Source organism: Linepithema humile, chromosome 7, assembly GCF_040581485.1.
Source record: "Linepithema humile isolate Giens D197 chromosome 7, Lhum_UNIL_v1.0, whole genome shotgun sequence".
Taxonomy (NCBI): Eukaryota; Metazoa; Arthropoda; class Insecta; order Hymenoptera; family Formicidae; genus Linepithema; species Linepithema humile.
In genome coordinates this window covers 2,399,733-2,424,027 of record NC_090134.1, presented here as the reverse complement: position 1 = coordinate 2,424,027, position 24,295 = coordinate 2,399,733, and the positions used below count along the sequence as shown (strand labels likewise).

The 24,295-nt window shown below is 37.6% G+C and overlaps 1 protein-coding gene across 2 annotated transcripts in view; it reads left to right on the top strand.

The window, feature by feature from the left end:
- The window catches only part of LOC105678497 (uncharacterized), a 91,311-nt gene extending 67,025 nt beyond the window's left edge, over window positions 1–24,286 (top strand). For both annotated transcript variants that reach the window (XM_012377907.2, XM_067358901.1), the window contains exons 3-7: window positions 8,778–8,855; window positions 10,331–10,512; window positions 12,068–12,266; window positions 14,320–14,426; window positions 15,504–24,286. In XM_012377907.2, coding sequence (XP_012233330.1) covers window positions 8,778–8,855; window positions 10,331–10,512; window positions 12,068–12,266; window positions 14,320–14,426; window positions 15,504–15,629 — 692 coding nt within the window. In that variant the 3' untranslated portion in view covers window positions 15,630–24,286. The remainder of the gene's footprint in view (window positions 1–8,777; window positions 8,856–10,330; window positions 10,513–12,067; window positions 12,267–14,319; window positions 14,427–15,503) is intronic.
- The last annotated feature ends 9 nt before the right edge of the window (window positions 24,287–24,295 follow it).

Here is a 24,295-nt window from a genome sequence, read left to right as displayed (position 1 = left end):
TTCAAATTCCATTTCTCATCAAGTGTATCGCGGAAAGATGACGTCAAGTGTTTCTATGTGTCGAGAGTCCATTCGATTCGGCGCAGTTGAAGTACTAATAGTTATTCGCACGATAACCACGCGCAGAATTTCCGTGCGGTTTATCGTACGTGAGCACGGTCGGAGCTTCACTTAGCATTGCTTCTCTCGGCAATAAATTCGATTGCATTGCTTTATGCACACAGGCAGCACACAGTCGGCGATTTAATGGTTTGAGATAGAATGCCGCGCATAGTCACGCGGATACCTGTAACTACGATCGCGTTTATAGCAGCGTGGATTCGCTGCCAAAGGCGCCGATTCTCCTTTGGTCTTTACCAGTAGTTGCTTCAAATGTGCCCCAGTTTTGCACGAGAGTTAGTTCCCAGCGTCCTGGATTAATAATAATTAATTTTTTAATCGATCTTAATTCGAAGAACTAAGTGCCCATCTTTCTTGCGAAAGTTGCGAAAGGAAATTTCTCATTCGCGAAGGAAATTTAATCAATAACTGTACCGATTTCGTAAGACAAGAGGATCTCAAGTACCTTGAAAGCATTTTTCCATAATAATTTAATATTATTCTTAGGTGTAACTTTATTCATTTTCTTGCTTTATTTAGATTTAATGATACTTTAAGACGTAAAAAGTATTCAAGCAATCAAACGTGAGTGAGCAATATTTCAAAAACTTATTCTTTGTAATTATTATAATTAATATCATGTTGGACAATTTATCACTTATGTAATTCGTCATAAAAATCTGCGGAATTGCTTGGCATAAAAAAAGACAATTTTACATATCCCACTTTTCCGACGCTGCTGCAAAAAATTCTGGCAAATTTGCAGCATCGTGTTAGTAGGATTGAAACCAGGATCTCCAGCGAAGAGAAATTATAAATTCACGAAAAACTTTTTCGTCGAGCAAATAGAAATTTGTTGCGGAAAAGATGCTGACAGCGACATGCTCATGCCATCAAGATAGAATTAATTCTGTCGATACTATTCGTGAGAAATTTATTTTACGTTCGAACGTTGATCATCGTTAATCCGTCGTTTATAAATTCACCACTATAATTGCTTGTAAATTTGTTATTTTTCGACGCATAAATTTTCTTCAAAACTGAGAGGTCTTCACAAGTTACACTTTATGTGGTTTGCTTTTTTAATATCGCTAAAATATTTTTTTCGGCAACATTATACTTATATCGTATAAAAATTGTAAAACATAAATTTCTAAATTTGCAAAAATCTTGTGTTCAAGAAACAGAAATACGTCTCGAGAAGATGTGGAACAGAATAGAATTATACAGGCACAATTGCACCTTATTGAGAGGATTAATTCTGCGTCTGTTTATACCTGTCTGTAACTATTACCTAAGCCGTAACTACTACGCGAAGAAAATTGGGGCGTGTCTATAGATAATCTAGTTTCCCGCCGTGATATCATTCGAAGATAGAAGAATCAGTGCACCGGGTATTTCGTTGAGTGTGGGTGGTGAGTAGGCGTGGAATTATTCGATAGAAGAGACGTTCTTCGATATCTACCTCGACGTGTAAGAACAGTGCCGTCTTTCGGCGTGAACAGCCAGAGATCCCTAGATTAATAATATTTCATCATTCTGCTGTTTTATTACGATAATTTAGCAATGGAGAATATTAAATATTGCAAAATGCCCTCATTTATATATATATATATATATATATATTTATATATTTACAACCGAGACTTGCACATGTACGATTTAAAACTTGATGTTATCTCGGTGATGTTAATTTTTAATGGATATGAAAAAATTCATTTCTCGCATCTTCTTGCAATGCGCATTCCCATTGTTGTGCGCGGGGAGTTGTGTAACAATACGGAGAGATTATTACGCCGTATTCATATTCATAGCTTTATTTGAAATTTGTATTCACCGATGTTACACTGTTGGAAATTCTGAAGCTCCGGGCGTCGTATCGTGGAATACTCTGAGCATTTAGTAGTTTCGAATAATTCCGTCGCGCCCCAGGCCCTCGATGCCATCAAGACGCGGCTGCGAGGACGAACTGAGAAGAAGTATCGGGTGAGGCGATGTATCAGACGTCTCTCGTTTATCTACTTCCCGAACAGAGCACCACGTCCCGACACGTAGCCACTCGGAATCTGTCCGATAAATCCGTGACTCGCGCGGAACTTTCTTAACGACCGACCGGTCTCGCTATCGGACCTACCGCCGACCCCCCCTCGAGCGATCGTTTTGCATCGCAATTTCATCCGACAGACTGAGATCTAGCGTGCAGCATCTCGAGGTCTCGTTAAATGAGGCGTGTCTTTATTCGAAATATTGTCGTTACAACACTCGATTCTATATAATAATGGAATTTTTTTCACCGGAATTTTCAGACAATGTCTAGGTCGTCTAACACGAGTCGCGACGAGATTTTAACAAGTTATAATGAGTTAGAAAGTGTTTTTTCAGTTTTTATCATGCGAAAAGCATCCAAAGTTGACGTATTTAACTTCGTAAATTTTTTAACGCAATTGCGAGCTTTTATTTCAATTAGTTTCAATATTTTTCGAGATACTGGAATTGAAAGAAAACTGAAATTGCTAAAAGATAGAATAATATTAATCTGAAATAAAAGAATAATTTTAAAACACTGTACATATTTTTTGGCCATTTATTATGAAAATATATAATAATACAATTTATCGCAAAATGTTTAAATAGTTTTGTACAATTCATTCAATTCAGTTATTTTGCATGAAAGTGAATAAAAAAATTTATACGTCATTTTAAGTAGGTGTGTACTTTTAATTTGAAAATTCTGAGTAAAATAATTGAAGGAATTTTTATAAAAATAAAATTGAATGAAATGGTTACATCGAAAAAATGACGCAATAGGCAAAAGGCAGTAACAATAGGCAATTAATCAATGTTCCAATCTAAACTACAATCTTTCGAATGGGCATCAATCCTGCGAAGTGAATGACATACGCGAGCATCTGCATTCGCGATTGACACGCTCTAACGTGACTTTCAATTAGCGGCGACGGTGCCGGGACGAAATTGAATTTTCCAGCCGAGCTCTTAGCGCGAACGAAAATTTACGTCGCTGCAACAGAGGATCTGGCGCTACTCGGACTCGTATGTGTACGGTTTTTCGCCGCGTAACGAGAAATAGTGGAATTGCCGGGCCGCGCGCGCGTCAGCACTCCTTTTTCGAAGAGGAACTTTCCTACGTTGAAAGGTTTCCATCGACTGGATCGTGCTTTTCACTCGTTACCGGTACCTTTTTCCGCGTCCGTTATCTCGACATTCTTTTGCGACTTCCTCCAGAGGACAACGCGCGCACGCGCGCGCGCAAGCAAAGGTATTTTGCCTACTTGAACTTCTTTGAAATTTTGCGAGAGAAACTTTTTTATTATCTCGTAGAAATATTTAAAATATGCATAAAACAAGATTATTTTAATAATAAAAAATATCATTAGCTTATTATTCTTTTTCTATCAATAAGTATCTTTAGAAGTGTTCTTTTTTTTTCCATATATCTCACGATGATTGTTTACCGAGGAAAAAAAATTAATTCAGCCTTCTATCATCACACGTGATAATATTCTAACTTTATTGAATTCAGCTAATTCAAACTAGATTTGTTGTGTCTTAGTGCACCATAAGGCCATTCAATCACGCAATGCTTTCCATTAGCAGTAGTGTCTGTTACCGGCGCAAAAGCAGGGTATTATTCAACCTATACAAACACTCGCGTATCGGGAAAGCCGCAGAGATGTGGTCAATACGTTTGATCTATGTGGAGAGATCCGTCTATGCGGAGCATCCATCCATGTCCGAACAGCAGCGATGCCGGTTTCGTCGACAAAAAATCCGGTTTACCCGATCCTCAATGGCACACAGACATAATCAGGACACATCTGCCTTCGTTAAGGTCCGTCTCTGTGGAGCTAACAGCGATTTCGCATCATCGTTAGCAACGGTTTCCACATAATGGATGGAATTTAAATTCTAGTCATACTTTCAGATATCCGGACGCTATTTAATTGAAAAGAAATTCGGTCATAAACTCACTCGTCATAGAAAATACTCTAATGATCATTAAATACACGTAAGCGCCCGTAAATTAGTGACAACCGTTTTGTATCTTTTGTAAAAAGGACCTTTGATTGCATTTTGACGTCGTAACGATCTCACAGAAGCTTTATTTTCTCCTAATTTGATTAAATATTCTGCAAATTTATTTTAAATACAACTGAAAGATGTATCGAGAGAAAGTTAATTAGTGTTTAATTAATTTAAGAAGTCTTACTGCTATATAAAGCTTCTCTAGCGTTTTACAGCGTATCAATATATTACACCACTATTTATCAAGATCTTTTTCAAGGCATACCGTCCATACCAGATCCCTCGTTAATGACCTGTGAGTTCACGTGCAATTGCAGCAAAAATTCGACTTCAATAGCCACGATTTTGCGCAAAAGTTGAGTAATTCCAGAGGTAGGAACGACGGAGACGACGACATACTTGCGGTCGCTAGCTTAACTATCTCCTGAGACCGATGTGAATTCACGACTTTCAGGATGAGGATCCTGGAAGTCTGAAAGGTTGATCTTCTCTTACGGGCATTCTTAACGATCGCGCGCCTTTCTTCGCCAGAAGGTTACAGGGGTTACGACTGTTAGGACTTGGGGGGAGGGAAGGACTCTGAGCAATAATGTTCCTGCAAGCCTTTTTTCCTCCCGCGGATTAGGTATCGCGCGTCCGCAAAAATTTGTCGCGCTGTTTTACGGTCGCCGAGCCGAAGAGTTCTTGCGACGCACATTGTATAATATCACGGAGATATTTTATTGATCGTTAAAATAATCCAGCAAATTGCAAACTGCGTCACGGCGGTTGTTTGAAGCGAAATTAGTTTTTAATTAGGTTGGTCTGCTCGCAGGCTTCATTGTGTTTTCTCCACTTTTTTTTTACCTTGCTTCATCAAAGTATTCGCGAAATTTAATTGTAACGCGTGTGATTATATATTATTTTTTTTTTTTTTCAATTTTTGTTTCAATTTGTATTTTTATTATCTACAGCACTCACTCACTTTTACGTCCCGATATTTTTCCAATAGTATTGAACTCGTCAACATAAGAGCTGAACAACCAGTTTTTAAACTTACGACGGTTCGTAGATGAAGAAATATCTATCTCTCCGTTTTTATTTGGTCGCGATACAGGTTGCCGACGTTGGCGTAAATTCGAGGGATAACGAGAACTCGTTCGGCAACGATCACGTTCAACCGTCGGGCAATCGACAACGACAATTCACTTAAGCGGGCGCGTGCCGAAGAGAACGAATCCGCCCGGTGGCGGCCCGAGCGACAATGCGCTTGTTGCATTTTGGCATCCGGCCCGTTCCGACCGAACAGCCTTCTCCATTCCGCCTTCCTCTCTCTCTCTCTCTCTTTCTTCTTCCCGGTCACTTATTCCACGGGATATATCCCGGCACCTACTGATCGAAGAAGCGGCGGGCTACGAGAACCACGTAGGAGACGCGCGCTGAATTCCAATGAAACCATCCGACTGCTGGAAAAGGCACGACAGAGTACAAATGCCGGACGACGTGCGCAACCCCTCGCCGCGACTCGGCGCGGATGAAATACCGAATGGGGCGCGATGTGACGTATATGAGTGGAAGCTTCGGGCCTTTCGGTGGATTCCCCACGGGTAACTTGACGTGAGTCTTCCTGAAAGAGAGTCGCGCGACGGCGTCGGGTTTGGAAAATTTTATAAAAGCGCAGACGTGATGTGGGAAGTAAGTTGAAGTTAGATTATACTTGCACTTCGTACGGGCGATTGCTTTATCCGAGCAATGATATCGTTTGACCTTTTTTAACGACAAATTCTTTTTGCCTGTCAGTTAATCGCGAATTACGATATCCCGGCGGTTATGCAAATTTAGCCAAGTATTGCAGCAGAAATTTATATTTATCATATTTGACTTGGAAATTATCGGTCGCACCGTCGCACGCGGATGGCGGATCATAGACGCATTTTTACTACTGCAAACTTTATGCCTGCAAACTAGCGTTTGTTTTTACACCAAGATATATTCCCTTCTGAAATTAACAATAAAAATCTATAGAAATTAAGAAATTAATTCTCATAAATTACTTTTGAAAAAAGCATCTAATTTATATTGTTTTCTTGAAAAAGATGCAATCAGACACCTGGTACTTCGAGGTTTCTCTGGAAAGCTTCTCCGTTACTCCATTTGGATCCGTTAAATTCTCGCGAGTCGACGAAATGCACTTACCGAGTAATTCGGGAGACTATAGGGGCAAGATGGTGCGAGTCTACGGTGTACGTTTTACAAGTTGGCAGCCAGCCAACTCCTCCTCGACGGCGCAAATCATATTATCTTAACGAGACCAGATAACGCCCTTTTGTCGGCGCACGATGACGCCGCGAATGTATCGCCCTCGCCCGACCAAAAACCATCGTAGCTAAATGCAAACGAAAATGAGAATGTTCCTTCTCATTCGTGTAATTGACTGCGAGGGCAAATTGCGTTTCTTGCTATTGTCAATTTCAGAAATTGCGTGAATGTAGAAGTTCGTTAAAGGGAAGAAAATTATTATCTTTTAGTATATCAAACATTCGCTTATTTTTTTAAATAAAAAAACTTCTCGGTTTATTTTAACGTATTTTATTTTTTTTATTTTGACGCAGGCAACTGACGTTTATTTGATGTATCTCACGAATTTATTTCGATATATTTATTTCATAAAGCTATAATCACAGAATTCTCTCTCTCTCTATATATAGATATAAATATTATTATTTTGGTAACGTGGAGTGCTATTCAATAAACGCAGGGTGTTTTTGTCGAAAATAAAAATATCACGTTGTCAAAAACGTATTGTTTGCTGATAAACAATTTGATGATTTATTTTTTCTCTTACAAAACCAGAGTTAAAAGGTGTTTCATTGTAAAAAGCAGTATCGAGGCGTACCTATTACAGTAAGTTTATTCGTGAGCTGAATTCTCTGTTGCAGGGAGAGCGAGTTAATACAAATGTATAGGGTGTCTTACAAATTGGCACTCAGCCAAACTCGCTGAACGGGGGGCGAGTTCCGTACTAACGAACACAGCAGATGTTACTGAACTCAGTTTCCCGTAGCGCGTGTCGACGAGGAATCGAATTACTCCCTTCATGCGATCATTGCTCTTCAAACGTAAAATCGCGCTAAATAAAGGAACACAGTTATTAGTTTATTTTCTACTTTACGCAGGAATATTCTTCGCCGAATTCTCTGCCGAAGTGACGGTTAAATTTTTACACAGGACAGATCAATTTTAAAATTGGTCAACCGCGAACCAAGTTCTTCAGCTGTGGATTGGAAAAGTCCCCGAATGGTTCTCCATTTTGTCGCAATGAACTTTCGCATCACGGTATACGCGGGACCGTTGAGCAAAGAATACGAGGAATGTGGACTTTCGGCTTTGTAACGGCAGTACTTACAAAGCCATAAAAGAGGATTGCGGGACGTTTCGTGCGTTTTGTGCTTCTAGAAAACCTTCCGGCGAGAGTCTCAACATTACCATGTTTACGTCCACTCTTTAACAACTTATAAAGCGGTTTTCATTACTAGGAAGAAATATAATCGGCGGCAGCACTATTTCTTCGCGAAGCAAACGGAAAACAGTGAAAACTTCATAGAACGCGATCTATACTCTCGTGTTACTCGCAACGATGTTAAACGCGTAAATTGTTTCAAACGAAGTAACAAAGCTGTTTTTATTACATCCGCGTAACGCGATCAGATTCTTCGATTTAATCGAGACGTTTATTTCTATTAAATTAATTTTACATTTTAAATTTATCGCAGTAAAAATAAATAATTTGTTTGTTCGCAAGCTGACGACGTGGAAATGAACAGTGGCTTATTTAATTTAGATTAAGCACATCCATTTGTTTTGGAATACACGGAAATAATACATAATGAATTGTTTGCGATGCATCCGGCGTGAGTGTAGACGCTAAAAGTCCGGCATTTAATCAGCCGGGCTTTATTTGGAAATTACGGAGCGTAGTTGGATATGACGTCTTTCCGCTCTCATCTTGCGAGGGATTAAACCCGGCTACTTGAAAGGATTAAACATGATAAAGCTGTTCATTTCGTTAGGGCGGAACGGGCGGGAGGAATTTTGCGTCCCTCGATATAGATAACACGCGCGATACTACAGAAAGATTGCAGCCGGGGAATCGCTGTTCTATAGGTCGGTGAAAAGGGTTGCATCTGCGGCGCCGGGCTGAGCCCTCGGCGGGGACGATCGCTTTAAAAGCCCACTTCGACGGCTGCTTTAAGAACAATCCCGTGTTTTACGAGTAAGAAGCTTTAGCGCGCTCTTCCGCACCGTCGCGCTTTATGTCGCCCGACACGGGCGGACGCGGATACTGCTGAACGAACGATGTTAGTATTTCTCGTCAAGTCATCCACTTTCCGGATGCACCGAGTGACGTTTGCACTCTTTGCCGGAGAGATCTCTTCCTCGGCGGACCTCATCCATTATTCCCGCGCGTCTTTATCCGGCGCGGTCGAAAGAAGTGTGCGCGCGCGCGCGCGTTTTCGCAGATTTGACTTTATAATGCTATTCATATCAGGCATTAAACGATTCAAAGCTGTTTAATTCAAACTCGCGAGATATTGCATTTATCGTGCGTCTCGAGGCGGAACATTATTTCATGTCGCTTTCATTGTCTGTTTCAGCCAGCACCAATCTCGTGGGCAAGTTCACGCAGAGCGTCCGGAGGATCGTCCAGGACGTGAAGGACGAGGGCACTTCCAGTAAGTCCGAACGATATTTTATCGCGCTTTCATCTCTCGCATAGGAGTTTAATTAAAGTTTTCAGCCACTATCTTGGCTAATCGCCGTTACTCAATAACTCTGCACGACAAAGAGCGCGGAATGGCAGAGTAGTTGTAGCCTTCTTACTTTAAGGATCTTTTTATACGACGCGCTATGAAATCTCAGTTAGAGGAAGTTTATGATCTCGCATAAGAAAATGTTTGATAATAATTCGCGGTTTGATAAAGATAACGGGCGAGAAAAGTTTGAGGAGAAGGATTGCTCATAAAACCAAGGTTTTGTCAAATATTTGATCATTTGTAAAAATATTTGTTAATATCTTTCAGCGCGAGAAATGCGCGCAGAAATATGTTATTTGCATTTAAAATCAAGCTTGACGAAATCGGAAGCGTGAGCTTTGTTGAGAGAATCAGATCTTTAACGTTTTTAATTTTTTTTTAAACAAATTTCTTTATTTGATTTTGAAAGAATTAAATATGAAGGGTGAGCATTCGTTCTAAGTATAGCAATTTCAGTGAATGGGGACATTTATACGTATCGCTCGGAAATAAGTGTCTGGCAGTCCGCCAGCGGCGGACGGTTGTTAGTTGTCCCATGAATGGAATCGAAGCGGAAACTCTTGTATTCGGTCGGATCGAGAGTAACGGTGTGTTGGCTGTATTAGCTGAATAGACGGAAACTTCGTCGTCGGCTGAGAATTCCGTCAGGTTCAGATTAACGCTTTCCCATCGACAAACGTAGAACTATGATTAATTCTGACATCAATGTTCCCGCGGCGCTGTCTCTGAAACGCGCTCAGATAAATTCCTAAGGTATGATAATGGCACGTGCACAAGATACATTGCCATTTGCGGCCTCAATTTTGCCGACAGGCCGCCAAACTAGCTTGAAATCGATTTTCCCGCGTCGGGGAATAATCAAGGATACTCGTCGCGTAAATTTGCAATTTTTGTTATTATGCAAAATTTAAATCCAAAGTGCAACTCTCGAAGTTTCTTTTGATGCATTCCATATTGCTCTATTTCGGGATCTCGCTTGTTTCTGCGGTCCGAACTTTTCCTACAAATTCAAGCGCGCACCGAATGAAATAGGAACACTGTCGACGGAGTTGCTTATCGCGTCGCCCGTCGGCGTACTCGATTTATTTATGTCGAAACTTTCGACGCTATCGCGGTGTCGAGTTAATTGGAAATTAATTGGAGGCGACTTTCGTGCGCACGGCGCTCTCTCTCTGTCGTTTTCATCGCGCCCAATTTAACGGTGCTGGTAAACGCGACGCGCCTCGGCCGCGCGATGATTGACGCGCGCGATAAGGAAAATCGATTCAACGCTATCACGAGGGGAAAATGCATCGATGCATCAAAGTTGTCCGTAATCGAAAGAAATTGCTCGCACTTCCGAAACTTTTCGAATCGCCGAATTGCAAATACGGGTTGTCTGCGATGGGGCGCAGGTGGACAAACGAAGGAGGAGGTGATCGAGACGAACGAGAGATTGAGAGTCGTGAGGATACGCTTGGACGGCAGCTACGACACCGCTAAGAGGGCCCTCGTCGAGCTCATGTGCAAGTACACCGACAGCAAGCAAGTGCGCAACGTGTTCCAGCGTTACAATCTTCTCAAAGTTATGATCAAGGTAAGACGGTGGCAACCGTAATTAGGTGTAGTACACGTGTTTTTCTCCCGTTGACACTTTGTGCGCTGCGAGCGTCACGCCTGGATTGCCGCGCGCCGTTGATGTAATTACGTCGTAATTATGCCGCTCGGTTTATACAGGTAAATGATGTACACGAAAACTCGATCGACGAGTCGCTTTCTCGCTCGAATCTCTGTTAAGAAATTGTCAAGGGACTAATAACTACTCCGTGATCTTAATGCAAACTTGTGATTAGCTCCAAAAATTAATCATTGGCCTTCTCTCAGCCGGATGGAGCTTGGAAATTATTTCTGAATGACTCTATCGAAAGTATTTTTGTATTTACATGATTAAGTGTGTTTATTTTTATTCCTTTCGAGCGTACTTTTCAAGCGAAATGCTGAATGGATTTTTCGATGAAAGCCTTTCGCGAAAGCGCAGGGCGAGTAATAAAAAAGGAAATTACCGCGTAGCTTTAGAGTTCGTCATTACGTTTAATGCGCTTTGCAATTGGTAATTCAGCGCAAAATTTCCAGCTGCAACAGCACAAACCGATGCAACCGACGGGCAAGCGAGAAATTCAAAATGTAGCGTTTTTATTTTTCCAAATATCCACCTAGCGCAACATTCATGCTGCAACGGGCGCATTCGTTATCCGATAGATGCATTCGCACACGTTTGAACAACAAATAAAGCTGCATACGTGATAGCTGACACGAATGCCGAAACAAGTTTGCAATCGGCGCAAAAGACGAGCACGCGTTATCGCCACCTTCCAGTTTTTTCCCTTTTTGTAAAATTTTTTTTTCCAACGTTGAATACACGGCCATTCGCGAGCGTCAGTCCCGCGGGTGTATTTGCGCGGACGTCGACGTTTGTTTCTGGTGTAAACTTTCGCTGCGATCGAGAGAACGGTGAGCGGGGAGTTTTTCCCTGCCGGCAGGGGAAAAATCAACTTGGGATTAATCCTCAAGCGAACGGAATAAAATTGTTCTATATAAATCGCGCTGTTTGTTTCATCGATAGCCCCGTAATCTCTCCGTATTATCTGAGATGCTTCGTAGAAGGATAGAGAAAGAAGGAAGTGAAGGAAGCAACGTAGTTACGATCGCCGTTTCTTTTGTTAAGAAAAATACGTAAATTTGCAATTATTGGCAATTCGATACTATTGCAGTTGGCTGAGTTTTTAATATTTAAAAATTAATTAAAATTGGTTTTAGTAAAAAAAAAAAAAAGCTTTAACCATTGTTGGAAAGAAAGGATATATTGTTCTTAAGAGGCACAAAATAATGACAGCTGACTTTCTAATTTACAATTTGTAAACTCTAATCTTGAATATAAGTACAGATTAATGACACTACATTTTGTAAAGAAGAAAATCGATCGTTTTAAACCACGCTTGATGAATGGACCGGCGACTCGTTGCAGAACACGCGGATAAAAGGATCCGCTGCACAATGGCGACCGATCGCCTTGCACAAACGCCAAGCTTTTTTCCCCCCTTTTCTCGTCGCTGCGACGGTAGCTCGAGCTACCGACGGTTTTGCCTTTCCAGGACGTAATTAAGCTGGAGACGCAGTATTGGACGCTGGTGGATATACCGAGGCAGGAAAAACAGGAGACTGTGCCCGCCTTCGTGCTGCGTGCCTGCTCCATCATGGAGAAGACCCACAAGAGCGGCGAAGGCGTGAAAACTTCGGCGCGTCTCGCCGAGGAGGCCGAGACCAAGAGAGAGCGCATCGAGAGACTCGAGGGTGAGTGTTGTATTCGAAGTGCGATTGTCGCGGTCGCCGTTGGGAGAAGTAATAGTTGGTAGCTGGAGGTTTTGCCGGTGGAAGAAAACAATTCTCCATTGTCCTCCGTCGATTGTCCTCGTTCCGTGCCGCGACTTTGATTATTGTCTAGCTTCTCGCTACCTTCGGGCGATGCGATTCAATGAATAAAAGGTTAATCAATGTAATTAATTTGTAAGCTATTTTTCTTTTATTTTTTTTTTTTTTTTAATCTATTGCTTTCCATTTGATGAGAATTCGCGCTTAATTTATTTCATTTTATTTCTGCAATTGATTTTACACACAATTTTTCTGTTTTTCTTTTTATCTTTGTAATAAGAAACCCATGTGATTATCGTACACGCTTGCCTATTCGCGAGACGATTCGAACATTTTCCTTGAAGCGCAAATTGTGCGGAAGGAACACGATTCAATGGCTGTCGTTCCTTGGAAAGCCTCCAAGCATGCATAATATATTATTTTCCGTCATAGGCGCCCGATCGGAGACACCAAAAATTCGCCGTTAAGGCGAATAACTGTCATACTTTGCTATCAATTTTATTATATTTATTACATAGTTATCGATTGATCGATGACATATTCAAACGTTGTTCTGCATAAATTTTTAATAATTTATAAAAAAAGTTGTATTGATAAGATACTAAGCAAGTTATGACTATTATTTGTTTTTGATTTAAAGTCAGAAACTCTCTTCTCAATTCTTGAGAAGTTTAAAACGTAGAATTAAAAATTCCATCAAAATTTTCAGATATCAAAAGTTACGTGTAATTAATCTCTTTTTCTGTTCTCGTTTACACCGGTTTTTTTATGCTCTCATAAATATTCAACAGATGCATCGTACAACAATTCATTATTTTTCCAGAGCGTGGAAGATTTATGGTATTTTTCATTATCGCGATACGCGGCGAAAATTATTCGAAAATTATTCTTTACCGTGTTTCACGACGCCAACATTTTTGCGACTGTACAATCGCGGGCGCGTTCGTGATTATCGCAGGTTTATAAATTACCTTGGCAAGAAAGAGAAGTTATTAGCAACGCGTAAATTGCCGATAGCGCGCCCGAGTACGCTGTAATTAAAAATATTTAGCGCGCAGACCCAATGCTTAATCAAAGGACTTTTCCTCTCTTCGTGTTACACAGCGAAATACGAGTTCCAGTTGAAATCATTCGATACTAATGGCTCGAACCAATTGATTAGCTCGGTGCTTAATTGACCGGAAATTTTTCGAATTTTTACATTTAATTTCTCTTTTATTCTATTTTATATTCTTGATAACAGTTTTATATATTTTTTTGTTTTATATTTAGTTTCATGTTTTGATAGAAGCAATCTATATTTCTGCAGATATCGTTAAAAGGCCGGAAACTATTTTCAAATATTCTATTCGCTCGCAGCAAGAACTAGTATATAAGTGATAAAAGGGACAGCATTTTTAGAGAATGTGAAAACAAAAAGTAGGAACGTTTGAAAATGCTTGTTATCAAAATGCTCGCTTCTGTTATCAAATATGCCGCGCTGCTGCTTTAGTTTGATTTCGCGTGTACGCAAACGTACATATTAACGGCTAACATTCTCGCTTGGTTTTCATTTTGCCGACAAGAGCAATATTTCTCTGAGCGTTAATTAATGCCTCTCGGTAGAGCACTGAGCGAACTACGTTGATGCAACCGCATACCCGACGTGGTTCGTTTTTGCGCTTGCTCGTTAATTGTAAAAAGTTACTTTAAAAATATGTTACACTGCGATATATCTATAGCAATGTTATACCGTGTAATGAAAGCGAAAAACATTCTCAGAGGGAAAATTAATTGTACAGAGTAAACATCATCCTTTTTTTTTATCTGGAAATCAGGCACGTAGATTTTTTTAAACGCGCAAGTTAACTTTGTTAATTAACATGTATTTTGGAAGCAAATTTTTTTCTAAGCTTTGAAATATTCGTGATATTTACGAGCTGTGCTTGATAAATAAAATCAGACGAAGATGAGACAACGAGTACGATATGCGCAGGTATGACGACAGCGCAAATCGAAGCGGAGAACACCCAGATGACGAATGATCTGTACAGATTATTGAAAAAATATACTGGTCTCAGGAACCTCATCAAAGAGTTGAAGGTATGTGTTCACTAAGATTCCAACTTTATATATTTATTTCATTCTTTGAAGGAGGACGCATTTACTTTACTCACTAATACAAATTTGCGTAATGCAATCTAGAAACATATTTTAATTTTAACTGGAAGTTATTAAACATTCCTCTCTGTTGTATTTTATTACCTTTAACTACCTTTTATCTAAATAGCAAAGAATCTTAGTTGGATTAAACTTTCCCGAAATATCTACGATAAATTAATGCCAAGAAATTTAATATTGTTTTTATATTATACAGCAACTTTATGAATTAATATTAATTAAAAAGCACAGTATATATTTGTTAGTATATATTTCTCATATTTGAATGTATTTTTAATAGATATTTTTCATATTTTAATATATTTTTTTTTAATAACCAGAAGAATATTCTTCGATCAAAGTGGATTTCTTTCAGACACATTGCATGAGTTATATTGCTTGTCGACTTCGCGATTATGGTCGTACGAAGGTGACGTTACTCGGTGGTGGCGAAACGTAACACTACGGCTATCATATTAGGACATTGTTACGATCGTTCTTTTTTCTCTTTTATGTTCCAATAAATTGCATACCGCTGCTATTATAAGGCTTTCCCGCTGGCGGTGCGACGGTTATCGTCTACCCGTTTCACGCTTTTCCACCATATATAGTGTCAAATAAATTGGAGATTAAAGGCAACCGAGGGTACTGTAATGTCACGGCAAAACCCCTTTCGCCGCCCTTTGATCTTCCCGCAAACACGCGCTCTGAAATTGTCGCGAATGATTCAAAACCATCTCGAAATTCAAGAACCGATTAAATATATTTCGCGCCACTTTCTGTAAATTATCGTCGCTCAGAATTACTCTTTCGATTATTGTCCACGTTTTATTGCGGATTGAAGATGGATATTTTTTTTTCCTTCATAAAATATACAATCGAAATCGTAAGATAAGAAATTTGTGAAGCAAAATATCGGATTGCAAGGAAGTTCTGTCACAATAGAAAAACAAGCTTGCACGTACATTCTCCATTCATAAACAATCGACATGATTGAAAAGGCGTTGTCTTCTATTGCAGGAGGAGTACAACAGTTCGAAGGTGTATCCGATGTTTCCGCGTTACACGATACTGAAGGACATGATTAAGGACATAATGCACAACCCGGACTACATGGAGGTCTGTCACGAGGTGGATCAAGCATAGCGGCCTGACCCCCTCCACCGTTCGCCACGTATGACCCTGTAAATCTCACGGGGTCAACGCGTGGTCGTCGGTGAAGGGGGTGAACTACAGAACGCTTCAGCTTCGACTGATGATTTCATTTCGGACAGCGATCCTTGTGATTTTTTTCTTTTTCGTCCTATGCTATCCGGGAGCTCCCCGTCTCTTTGCCCGCACTCTTCCACACAAACCAATGCTCGTCATTCTCATCCGAATCCCGGAGCAACTTTGGCGCAACAAGTTGCGTTGGCGTGTTAATGCTTGCGAATTGTGTACACATTCCCGCAGGTAAGTTAAATCCAGTCTCCTTTGCGCGCGTTTTGTAAAGTTTTGGCGAAATGGGGTTTTCGGAGAAATGTTGAAGGATTGAATTTCGCGGAAAAGCACGTCATCGAGTATCATGGAGTAGCGACAGGCGCCTCGACGTGTCGCAACGGCGCCACAACGTAATGAAGATGGAATAGTCCGTCGGTGAAAACAAGGTAGGTCGGGTGAGGGTTGTTTTTATATTCGTGAGAATCTTGCTGCTTGCTTGAAAGAACGGCGATTCTGTGGCGCTCGCTTTATTACATAAATCCGGTATTTTGCAAACTTCCAATTTGTCACTTTGTGAAAGCGGAGATGCGAGTCGCTAAGTGAGCCCAAGTAGCAGGATTCGCATGATTCCAGCGTAAAAGTTGAGAGATCATTTTATAGTTTCTGATTTCGCGCGTCGAAATAGTCGCTTGCGTAACAAAAGAGGCTAGCCGCGTCATTATTAGTAGCAAGTGTCGTGTGTGTGTATACGTGGTATACCAATTGAAGACAATTCGTGAAATCCACAGTCAAGTGAATTCCTACACCTGCAAGCGTGTGTTTGTACATAGATGTAAACTCGTATGCGTGAGAGTAGCGTAAGATTGTAAAAGTGATGTCAATGTGGAACACACTATTACCTGCTTTCTGCTGTATAGAACTCTCGTAATAAAGGACATCATCGTCGCGACCGAATTCTCGCTTTACCTACAAACAGGACAAAAATTAGGCGATTCGGGATGTTCGAGTAACCCTCTGCGGAAAGATAAAGTTGCATTTATAAGGCATTTGAGAAACGTTAATTAATGATTTAACGCTTGAAGGAACTCGAAGATTTATATAGTTAATTTTAAATATGAAGATATATTTATTAGATCATATTTAATGTGTAAATTATTGGAGTATTTGTAACCTCCTCGCGCTTTCCTACAAACAGAACAAAGATTAATGAATTCGAGTAATATATATTGAAAAAAAGAATGTGTTTATTGCGTGAATATTAATTAATTATTTAAGGCCTGAAAATTTACAACTCTAAATGGAAATTTTATTGAAATATTTGAATAATATTTCGTACATAATATTGAAATATTTGAAATGCTAAATTATTTTTAACTTAATTTAAAAAAAACATTATAAAATGCGAAATTGTATCTCGAGATTGAAACGAGTCTGAAATCTGTGAGTTAAATATAGATCAAGATTTAAAATAGGGCCTGCAGATTTGGATTTGATTAATTTCAGTTTTGAATTCGGGAGTGAAATATGGATTCATAGCTAAAGTGAATCTTTTTGCAATTTTAGCTGTAAATCGACGATTCGAAGAATATTTCTCCGACTTTTCAGCCGATTTCAATTAAATAGTTTTTTATGTAATTTTTATTTTTGGCAATCACATTTTTATCGTAACATGGTACATTTTTAACATATCACATTTTTATCAACCACACTTTTACATAATTAGCAATACGCACAATGGTGCTGAATATTAATGAACAATTCTCTCCGTATGTACAAAGCATAAATATTAATGATTCCCCATTTAAAATACACGCAATGCCTCCATTATGAATCACGAGATAAGCTAAGATATTTGCACACTTGTCGAGTATGAATCAACGTTTCTTTCGTGCGAGAAGCAAAAAGGCAAAAATGTCACGTACATACATTCTTACTTTTGCAGTGCATCATTACATTCATACGCGATAGGATAAAATAATCACGCTATGTATTTAATACTAAATGCGCTTTTCAGAAGTGGATCACATTGAGAAAATCGATCAATATGTTAAAATGTTATTAATTGACGTTATCTACATAAAAACTCACCGTTAAACAGTCGCATTTAGCTAAATATGCAGTGAGAATTCGTATGCTGAACAATAACGATCGTGAATACATATTTGCCCGTATATATTAAGTAACAAAGCTGAATATTTTGGGATGAGAGCGTTGATTAAATATTAATTTGGCATAATGAACATATCATCAACATCATATTTACTGCACAGGGTGTTCCAGACCAACCGTATTATTATCCGTTAATAGTAGATTTCTGAGATCATGTGAAGACAAAAATCTTTATACTAAAATGTCAAGGCTACAGTAATTTTTAAATGCAAAATGTTTAAAGTTGATTAATCAGATTGTCCAGAATTCACGCGCTCACGCACGTTGCATATTGATTCTTATATATAAAGATATAGAAATTAATATGCGACGTGCTTGAGCGCGTGAATTTTTTTGACAATCTGATTAATCAGCTTTAAACACTTTGCATTTACAAATTATTGTAGCCTTGATATTTTGAATAAAGATTTTTGTCTCCGAATGAATCTGCTATTAACAAATAATACAATTGGTTTGAGACACTCTGTATATACTCCGATGAGAAAACTTTTCGAGAAATTATGCGTAAAATACTTGATTCAAAAAAATGTCAAGAATATTCGAAAACCTATTCGCATTTTAATTATATCTGTAAAACTTTCCAAATATTTAAAAATTACTAAAGTTGTCCGCAGATTATTGACGCAACTGTTAATTGAATAAAAAATCTATTCAGTCCATTGATGTTGTATTAAAAATTGCAAGATACCGCGTCCGAACGACAAAACTTTCGCAAATCTTTCTCGAGGGACTTTCACTCGGAGTATTTGCATTCGCGCGTACATGCATATTCATGTGCATAATGTGCTGTTCGATACTGACAAACGCAGGGGATGTTATCGGATCAGCTGTCCGATAAAAGCGACATATAAAATGTGCCATGTTCTCCAAGTGCTATACCTCATATAAGTATTTACGTAAAAAAAAGAAGCTGTATAAACGCACGTTACACGGTCGCATGTAATGCAAAATACACGTAATGCAGTTGGCACTCGCGTGAATTTAGCGCCAGAAATTAATTCGAGGTGCAAACGTAATAAAGAGGGTCCTCTAGGTTTCTGTTGTCGTCGTATCATTAAGATCTAAGCGCGTATAACGGTATATACTATATTAAAGTACATATAAAAAAGAAAAATGGCTGACAAAACGAAATCAAAATATGAAAAGTAATGCGCGGCAGACATTGGGACGACGAATGCAGGCTCCGTTCCTCGCATCGCGGGCCCTTTTCAATGTTTGCCGATGGTTAGTGTCCCTCTTCTCCCCCTCCCCGCAACACTGTGTTTACTCTTTCGAACCGTTCTAGCACTGTATAATCAAAACGAGTGTAATTCATCAAAATGTCTAATCAAAACCTGAATAGTATCTCCTCGATCATCATTCCTCGAAGCTGGATACAGGCGAGAAAAGTGCAATAAATTTCGAAATCAAGACAGCGCTTTTTATCCGCTGAATTTTAATTAAACATCAAAATTGAAAATCAAAATCTTTATTGAGAAGGAATATTTTTAGAAAATGCTTTCTTCTTTTTTGAAAAAATAATCACACGGAAAGTAGCATCCTTAATCATATGTTCACGAAACATCATGATGGATGGATAATAGCTCTTCCATCATTATATTGTTGATGAAATCACAATAACATTAAATTTTTTTAATTAAGTGAAAGCGACGATAATTCATAATTTACAATGTACCGCAAATAATTATTTCACATGTTATTACGTAGCTTTGAACGTTAATTAAAAATTAGCGTATACGGCAATAACGTTGCCCGAAAAAGATCAAAGGAAATCATCAAAATATATGAAATTAATTAAACGAAAATTTACCAGTAGTCTGTCTGCATCCAGCACGTTCATAAAATCTTCTTTCTTCGAATTGACTGTTTAGAATAGAGCTTTCAATGTATGTATTTACCTTTCACTATATTCTATGTACATAAGAAGGGCATTCAGGCATATTATTGCAGAAGGTATTCAATAATTTTTCATGTTTTTTATAATTTAATGGATTCTTGAAATATTTTATAATATGAAAAATATTGATTATCGATTTCGCCATCATTCTTTGACATTGTGGAATAGCAAAACGCATATCTTAAAAGATTTATTTTCCTGAAAAATTTGCATGATAAAAGTTTGCAGGGTATTTCTAATAAAATATAAAAGCGTTTTTTTAAGCAAGAGTGAAAACTCTTTATATATTTTTCAAACAAAAATATTTTCAATGGACTGCTTTTTCTGAACTTCTCAGAAAAATTTTCGAAGAAATTAGCGTTATTTTAAGAAAGAAAAGCTTTGATATTCCATGTAATTGATATATATTTTCCGGCACTTTGAAATCTCTAAAATATTCATGTTACATGAAAACTTTTGTATCCATTTATCCGTTTTACGATGCAACTTATCTAAAGATATTTGTAGTCTTGTATATTCAAAACGTGAATAATATATATATATATGCGACCAAGATAAATAATCTATAGATCTATATATTAATCTATAGATGACAATGAATATTGTTTAAAGAATTCAAAATCTACGGGGGTCTAAATGTTAACAAATCCACATTATTTATACCGACGAATTATTTTGCGATAAACTAGCAAAATCTTTGTACTACAATAATTTTTGCTATAAATAATTTATTTTTTAATTAAATTTAACAATATTAAAGTTTTATTGTAAAAGAGATTTGTTGCAACTGAATTTTGTTACGTGTTGAATAATGAAATTTTTCTCATATACCGCGCGTAAAAATAATTGCTAAAAAATAATTAAATTTTTTTTTGTTTTTTTTTTGTTTTAATAACACAAACGAAATTGTTGGTACATGGACCCTTCATGATCTTTAAATTTCTCTATATCTATATCAGTAATTGAACTGTGGTCGTTGTACTATTTAATGCTCGCTCTCATTGTAATGAGAATTACAATGCAACTCGCGATTATTACTGAGCGATTGACTCGCCTCAGGCAGCGCAGTTGATATTTTTTATGCAACCGGGAATTTTCTTAGACCAATTATCATATAACGTGTAAGATGAACCTATAAGATATAGCGTAACGCTAAAAACCGTATGTGTAGCGACGGAGTAAAGCTACTACTCGATATGCAATGTCTCTGAATTGAAGAATAATAGCAAGTGTGCTCGCCTTTTCGACGAAATTAGGAGAGTGCCAAATAGATTTTGAAAGTTTATACGTGTATGTGTGTGTGCGCGATTACAATTGCTCGTGTATGGGAATATGTGTATGTGTGCGCATATGCGTGTATGCGTTTCTGTCATGTTTTTTATAACATGCCGGCTATAACTTCGAGAACGGTATTCTCGTTCGCTGAATTGATCGATATTCAATTTCAACCGGACAATTGAATTAATTACTACGCTTCAATCATACATACACTAGGACAATTTGTAATGTTAAACAGTTCATTGTTTATTTATCCTTGATAACAAATATTTTATTAGTAATATTCTCGCAGTCGTAATTATTTTGTTAGGTTCCTTGGTTGATATTACATTGCATAAATATTTTGTCACAAATATGAAAATTATAGAAACGTATAGAATACCAAAGATAACTTATACATATATAATGGAAATTTAGAGATATATATTAAAGCTTGATAAAGGCGTAAATATTAAAAGAATAAATATATCCAATAAAGTATGATGCGATCTAGGGCTAAAAAGATCACTTCAGCGAAATATAGCCATTTATCATTTAAGTATAAAAATAACAAACGTATACAGATACGAGAGAGAGATCTACCGAATGTGTTTTAAAGAGTGTGTACATGGTAGATTTACATAATTGTATTAGTATTATAATGAGATATTTTCTTAATGGTTCTTCGATCTTTGCAAAATATATCTAGAAATATGTAAATGCAATTGGAGACACACACACACACACGCACACACTCTATTTGTTCACACACGTTTTATAAAAACTTTGCAAGAGTTATATAAACTATATATTAGTTTTTGTACGACTATTTATATTTTATTCTTTAATATGAATGAAATATATCTTTACATTTTAATTATTGAATTGTAACTTCATCATTTGACATAAAATTTCAATTTTAGCATCACAAAATCGAGAATATTATGCATTAATTGACTTTAAATTGCGTTAAGCAAAGTATTATATATATATATTCAATAATGTGTCGATTAAACAAAAATAAAATAACTATATCAAGATCAAAGGACCATTAACAGCTGAATACATATGGATAAGTGTACAATAACGTTAATCGCAAAGAATTCAATGGATTTCCGATGCGAGGAAATTCGATTTTCTCCCGATCTCGTCGTCGCTCTTAATTAAGTGTGTTTGCGAATTCACAGATGATATTCTCGACCAATCTATTTGTCTATAATCATCGCATTGTCTGTCTGTGTAATCACATACGCTCTCTCGCGCGGAACGCATGTTCATACGAAAAAAAAAAAAAGATCTAACGTTTTAATCCTCTTTCTTCTACATGTCGGACACATATACATATAATCGCTTTCTATTAATGGTAAGTGCTTCGGTTGCATATCGATAAGTCGTATATATAGATGTAACATTTTTACGAAGAAATATATTTTGGCAAATTCTTCGTGGGCAGGTTCACACGGGAAAAAATTCTGGAGGAGACTGAGACTCCTTGAGATCGTTCAGTTTTACGCATAATTCTAATACAAGATGTTCTGTATCTACAAGACGAGAATTTTGCAAAAGTTAAAGCAATTGATAATTTATTTTGTGAGAAATTAAATTTTAATTTAAAGTTTTATAAAAAGGAGAAAGAAGGTAATCAAAGTGTAATTCTTTTCTTTTAATTTATTTTTTTTTTAATCTGTTTCTTATTTTGAAATATGGATACTTGATTTTATCGAGCCTATGAAATATCTACGGGCATTCTTTGATATATTTCTCTTGGTATTATTCACATTTATTTTAGTTATGAGAACAAGGCAACTCGGAGAGTTTGACATTGATGGCAGATCACCTTGTATAAGAATTACGGATTTATTAGTCATCTTGCGTATGCACTCATTGTTCGTTTCAGTCGATGAAATGAAATGACCCCTTTTACTTAGAGACTCGGTGTATAATACCAAGTGTATAGAAGTATCGTTAGTTCAGCTAGCTTTTGCGCACTTTGTAAAATGTGCGCTGTAATAAACGTCGTCGGCATCGTGAGCGTGCGATTCAACGAGGCGTATCGATGGAAAAACGTGTGAATTGTTTGAAGTTTACCAATCTTAAAATTAAAGCAAAAGGAAGAAGTTCCTTTTTACATATAGAAAACTACAAGTGAGAAAAGTAAATTCTATGATAGTATTGCATTTATTTTTGGTTGAATTATAATGATAATAGGTGTTAGTGCTAAATAATTTTTTCTTATTGATAACGATCTTCAACCAATTTATACATAATTATTATTATTGCCCATAAAGTTAAATACATCAATAATTTTGTCACACATAAATTGTTTGAAATTATCTGATGTTGTATGAAAATTGTCTTCGCGAATTATGTATTATTTATGATTGTCATATTTCATAAAATACTACTGATAATATTGAATCGTTAAAACGCGATTCCGTATGATTTATTACACGCGCGCGTTTCCGAGTCGATTGGATCTTTAATGAATTAGAGAGTAATTGTTGTTACAAGCATCCGCTTATCCTATTTCTATTGTTGATATCATTAATCGCTAATTGGCGTAGTATAATAGTCATGTGCAAGAAAACTAACATTGTTGTGAAGTTTATATGTTTCGTTACGATTGAATCGCGAGGACCGCATCGAATATTTCTATTTCTTCTGCATCAAATTGCACTTCTTTATCACTTTAAAATTTGTGCAGCTAAAATGAAGGGCATGGAAAATGTAAACATTAAAAAAACCTCTATTGTTTGTTTTTTTTTCGAAGTGTAAAACGTTTATATGTCCATTTATGAGCTTCATCATTCGTAACAGATTCTCTTGTTAAGTGCTTTCAAGTGCGTAGATGCGTAGATGCTCAAATCTATATTTATTAGCGGTGCGGCTCTCACGATTCGCCGACAGTAACGCCTTTATGTCTGAACAAGTGTTCAATAGTAATGATTAGAGTTAGAAGCTATGCTGATTAGATAGCGAGACGTAACAAGTGCTAGATGTCATAGAGCGTTACATTATAGTAATTCCACCGGTCCTTCCTTCTATTTATCGCATCTGTGAGTTCCCCGACGGAGGGATATAGTGAGTAGTAATATTGTATGTTATAGGCTAGTTACTGATTATATTAGATCCTAGTCAACTGATCAGTTTGACGAAAGTGTATGCCGCAATAATAACGCTCTGATTTCGTTCGATGTGTCTTTGTTACCGCGAAAGAGGCATTACTCGTTTACTGGCTGTTAAGCTTTGTTAATAAAATATTACGAAATTTTACATTGAACACTGACGT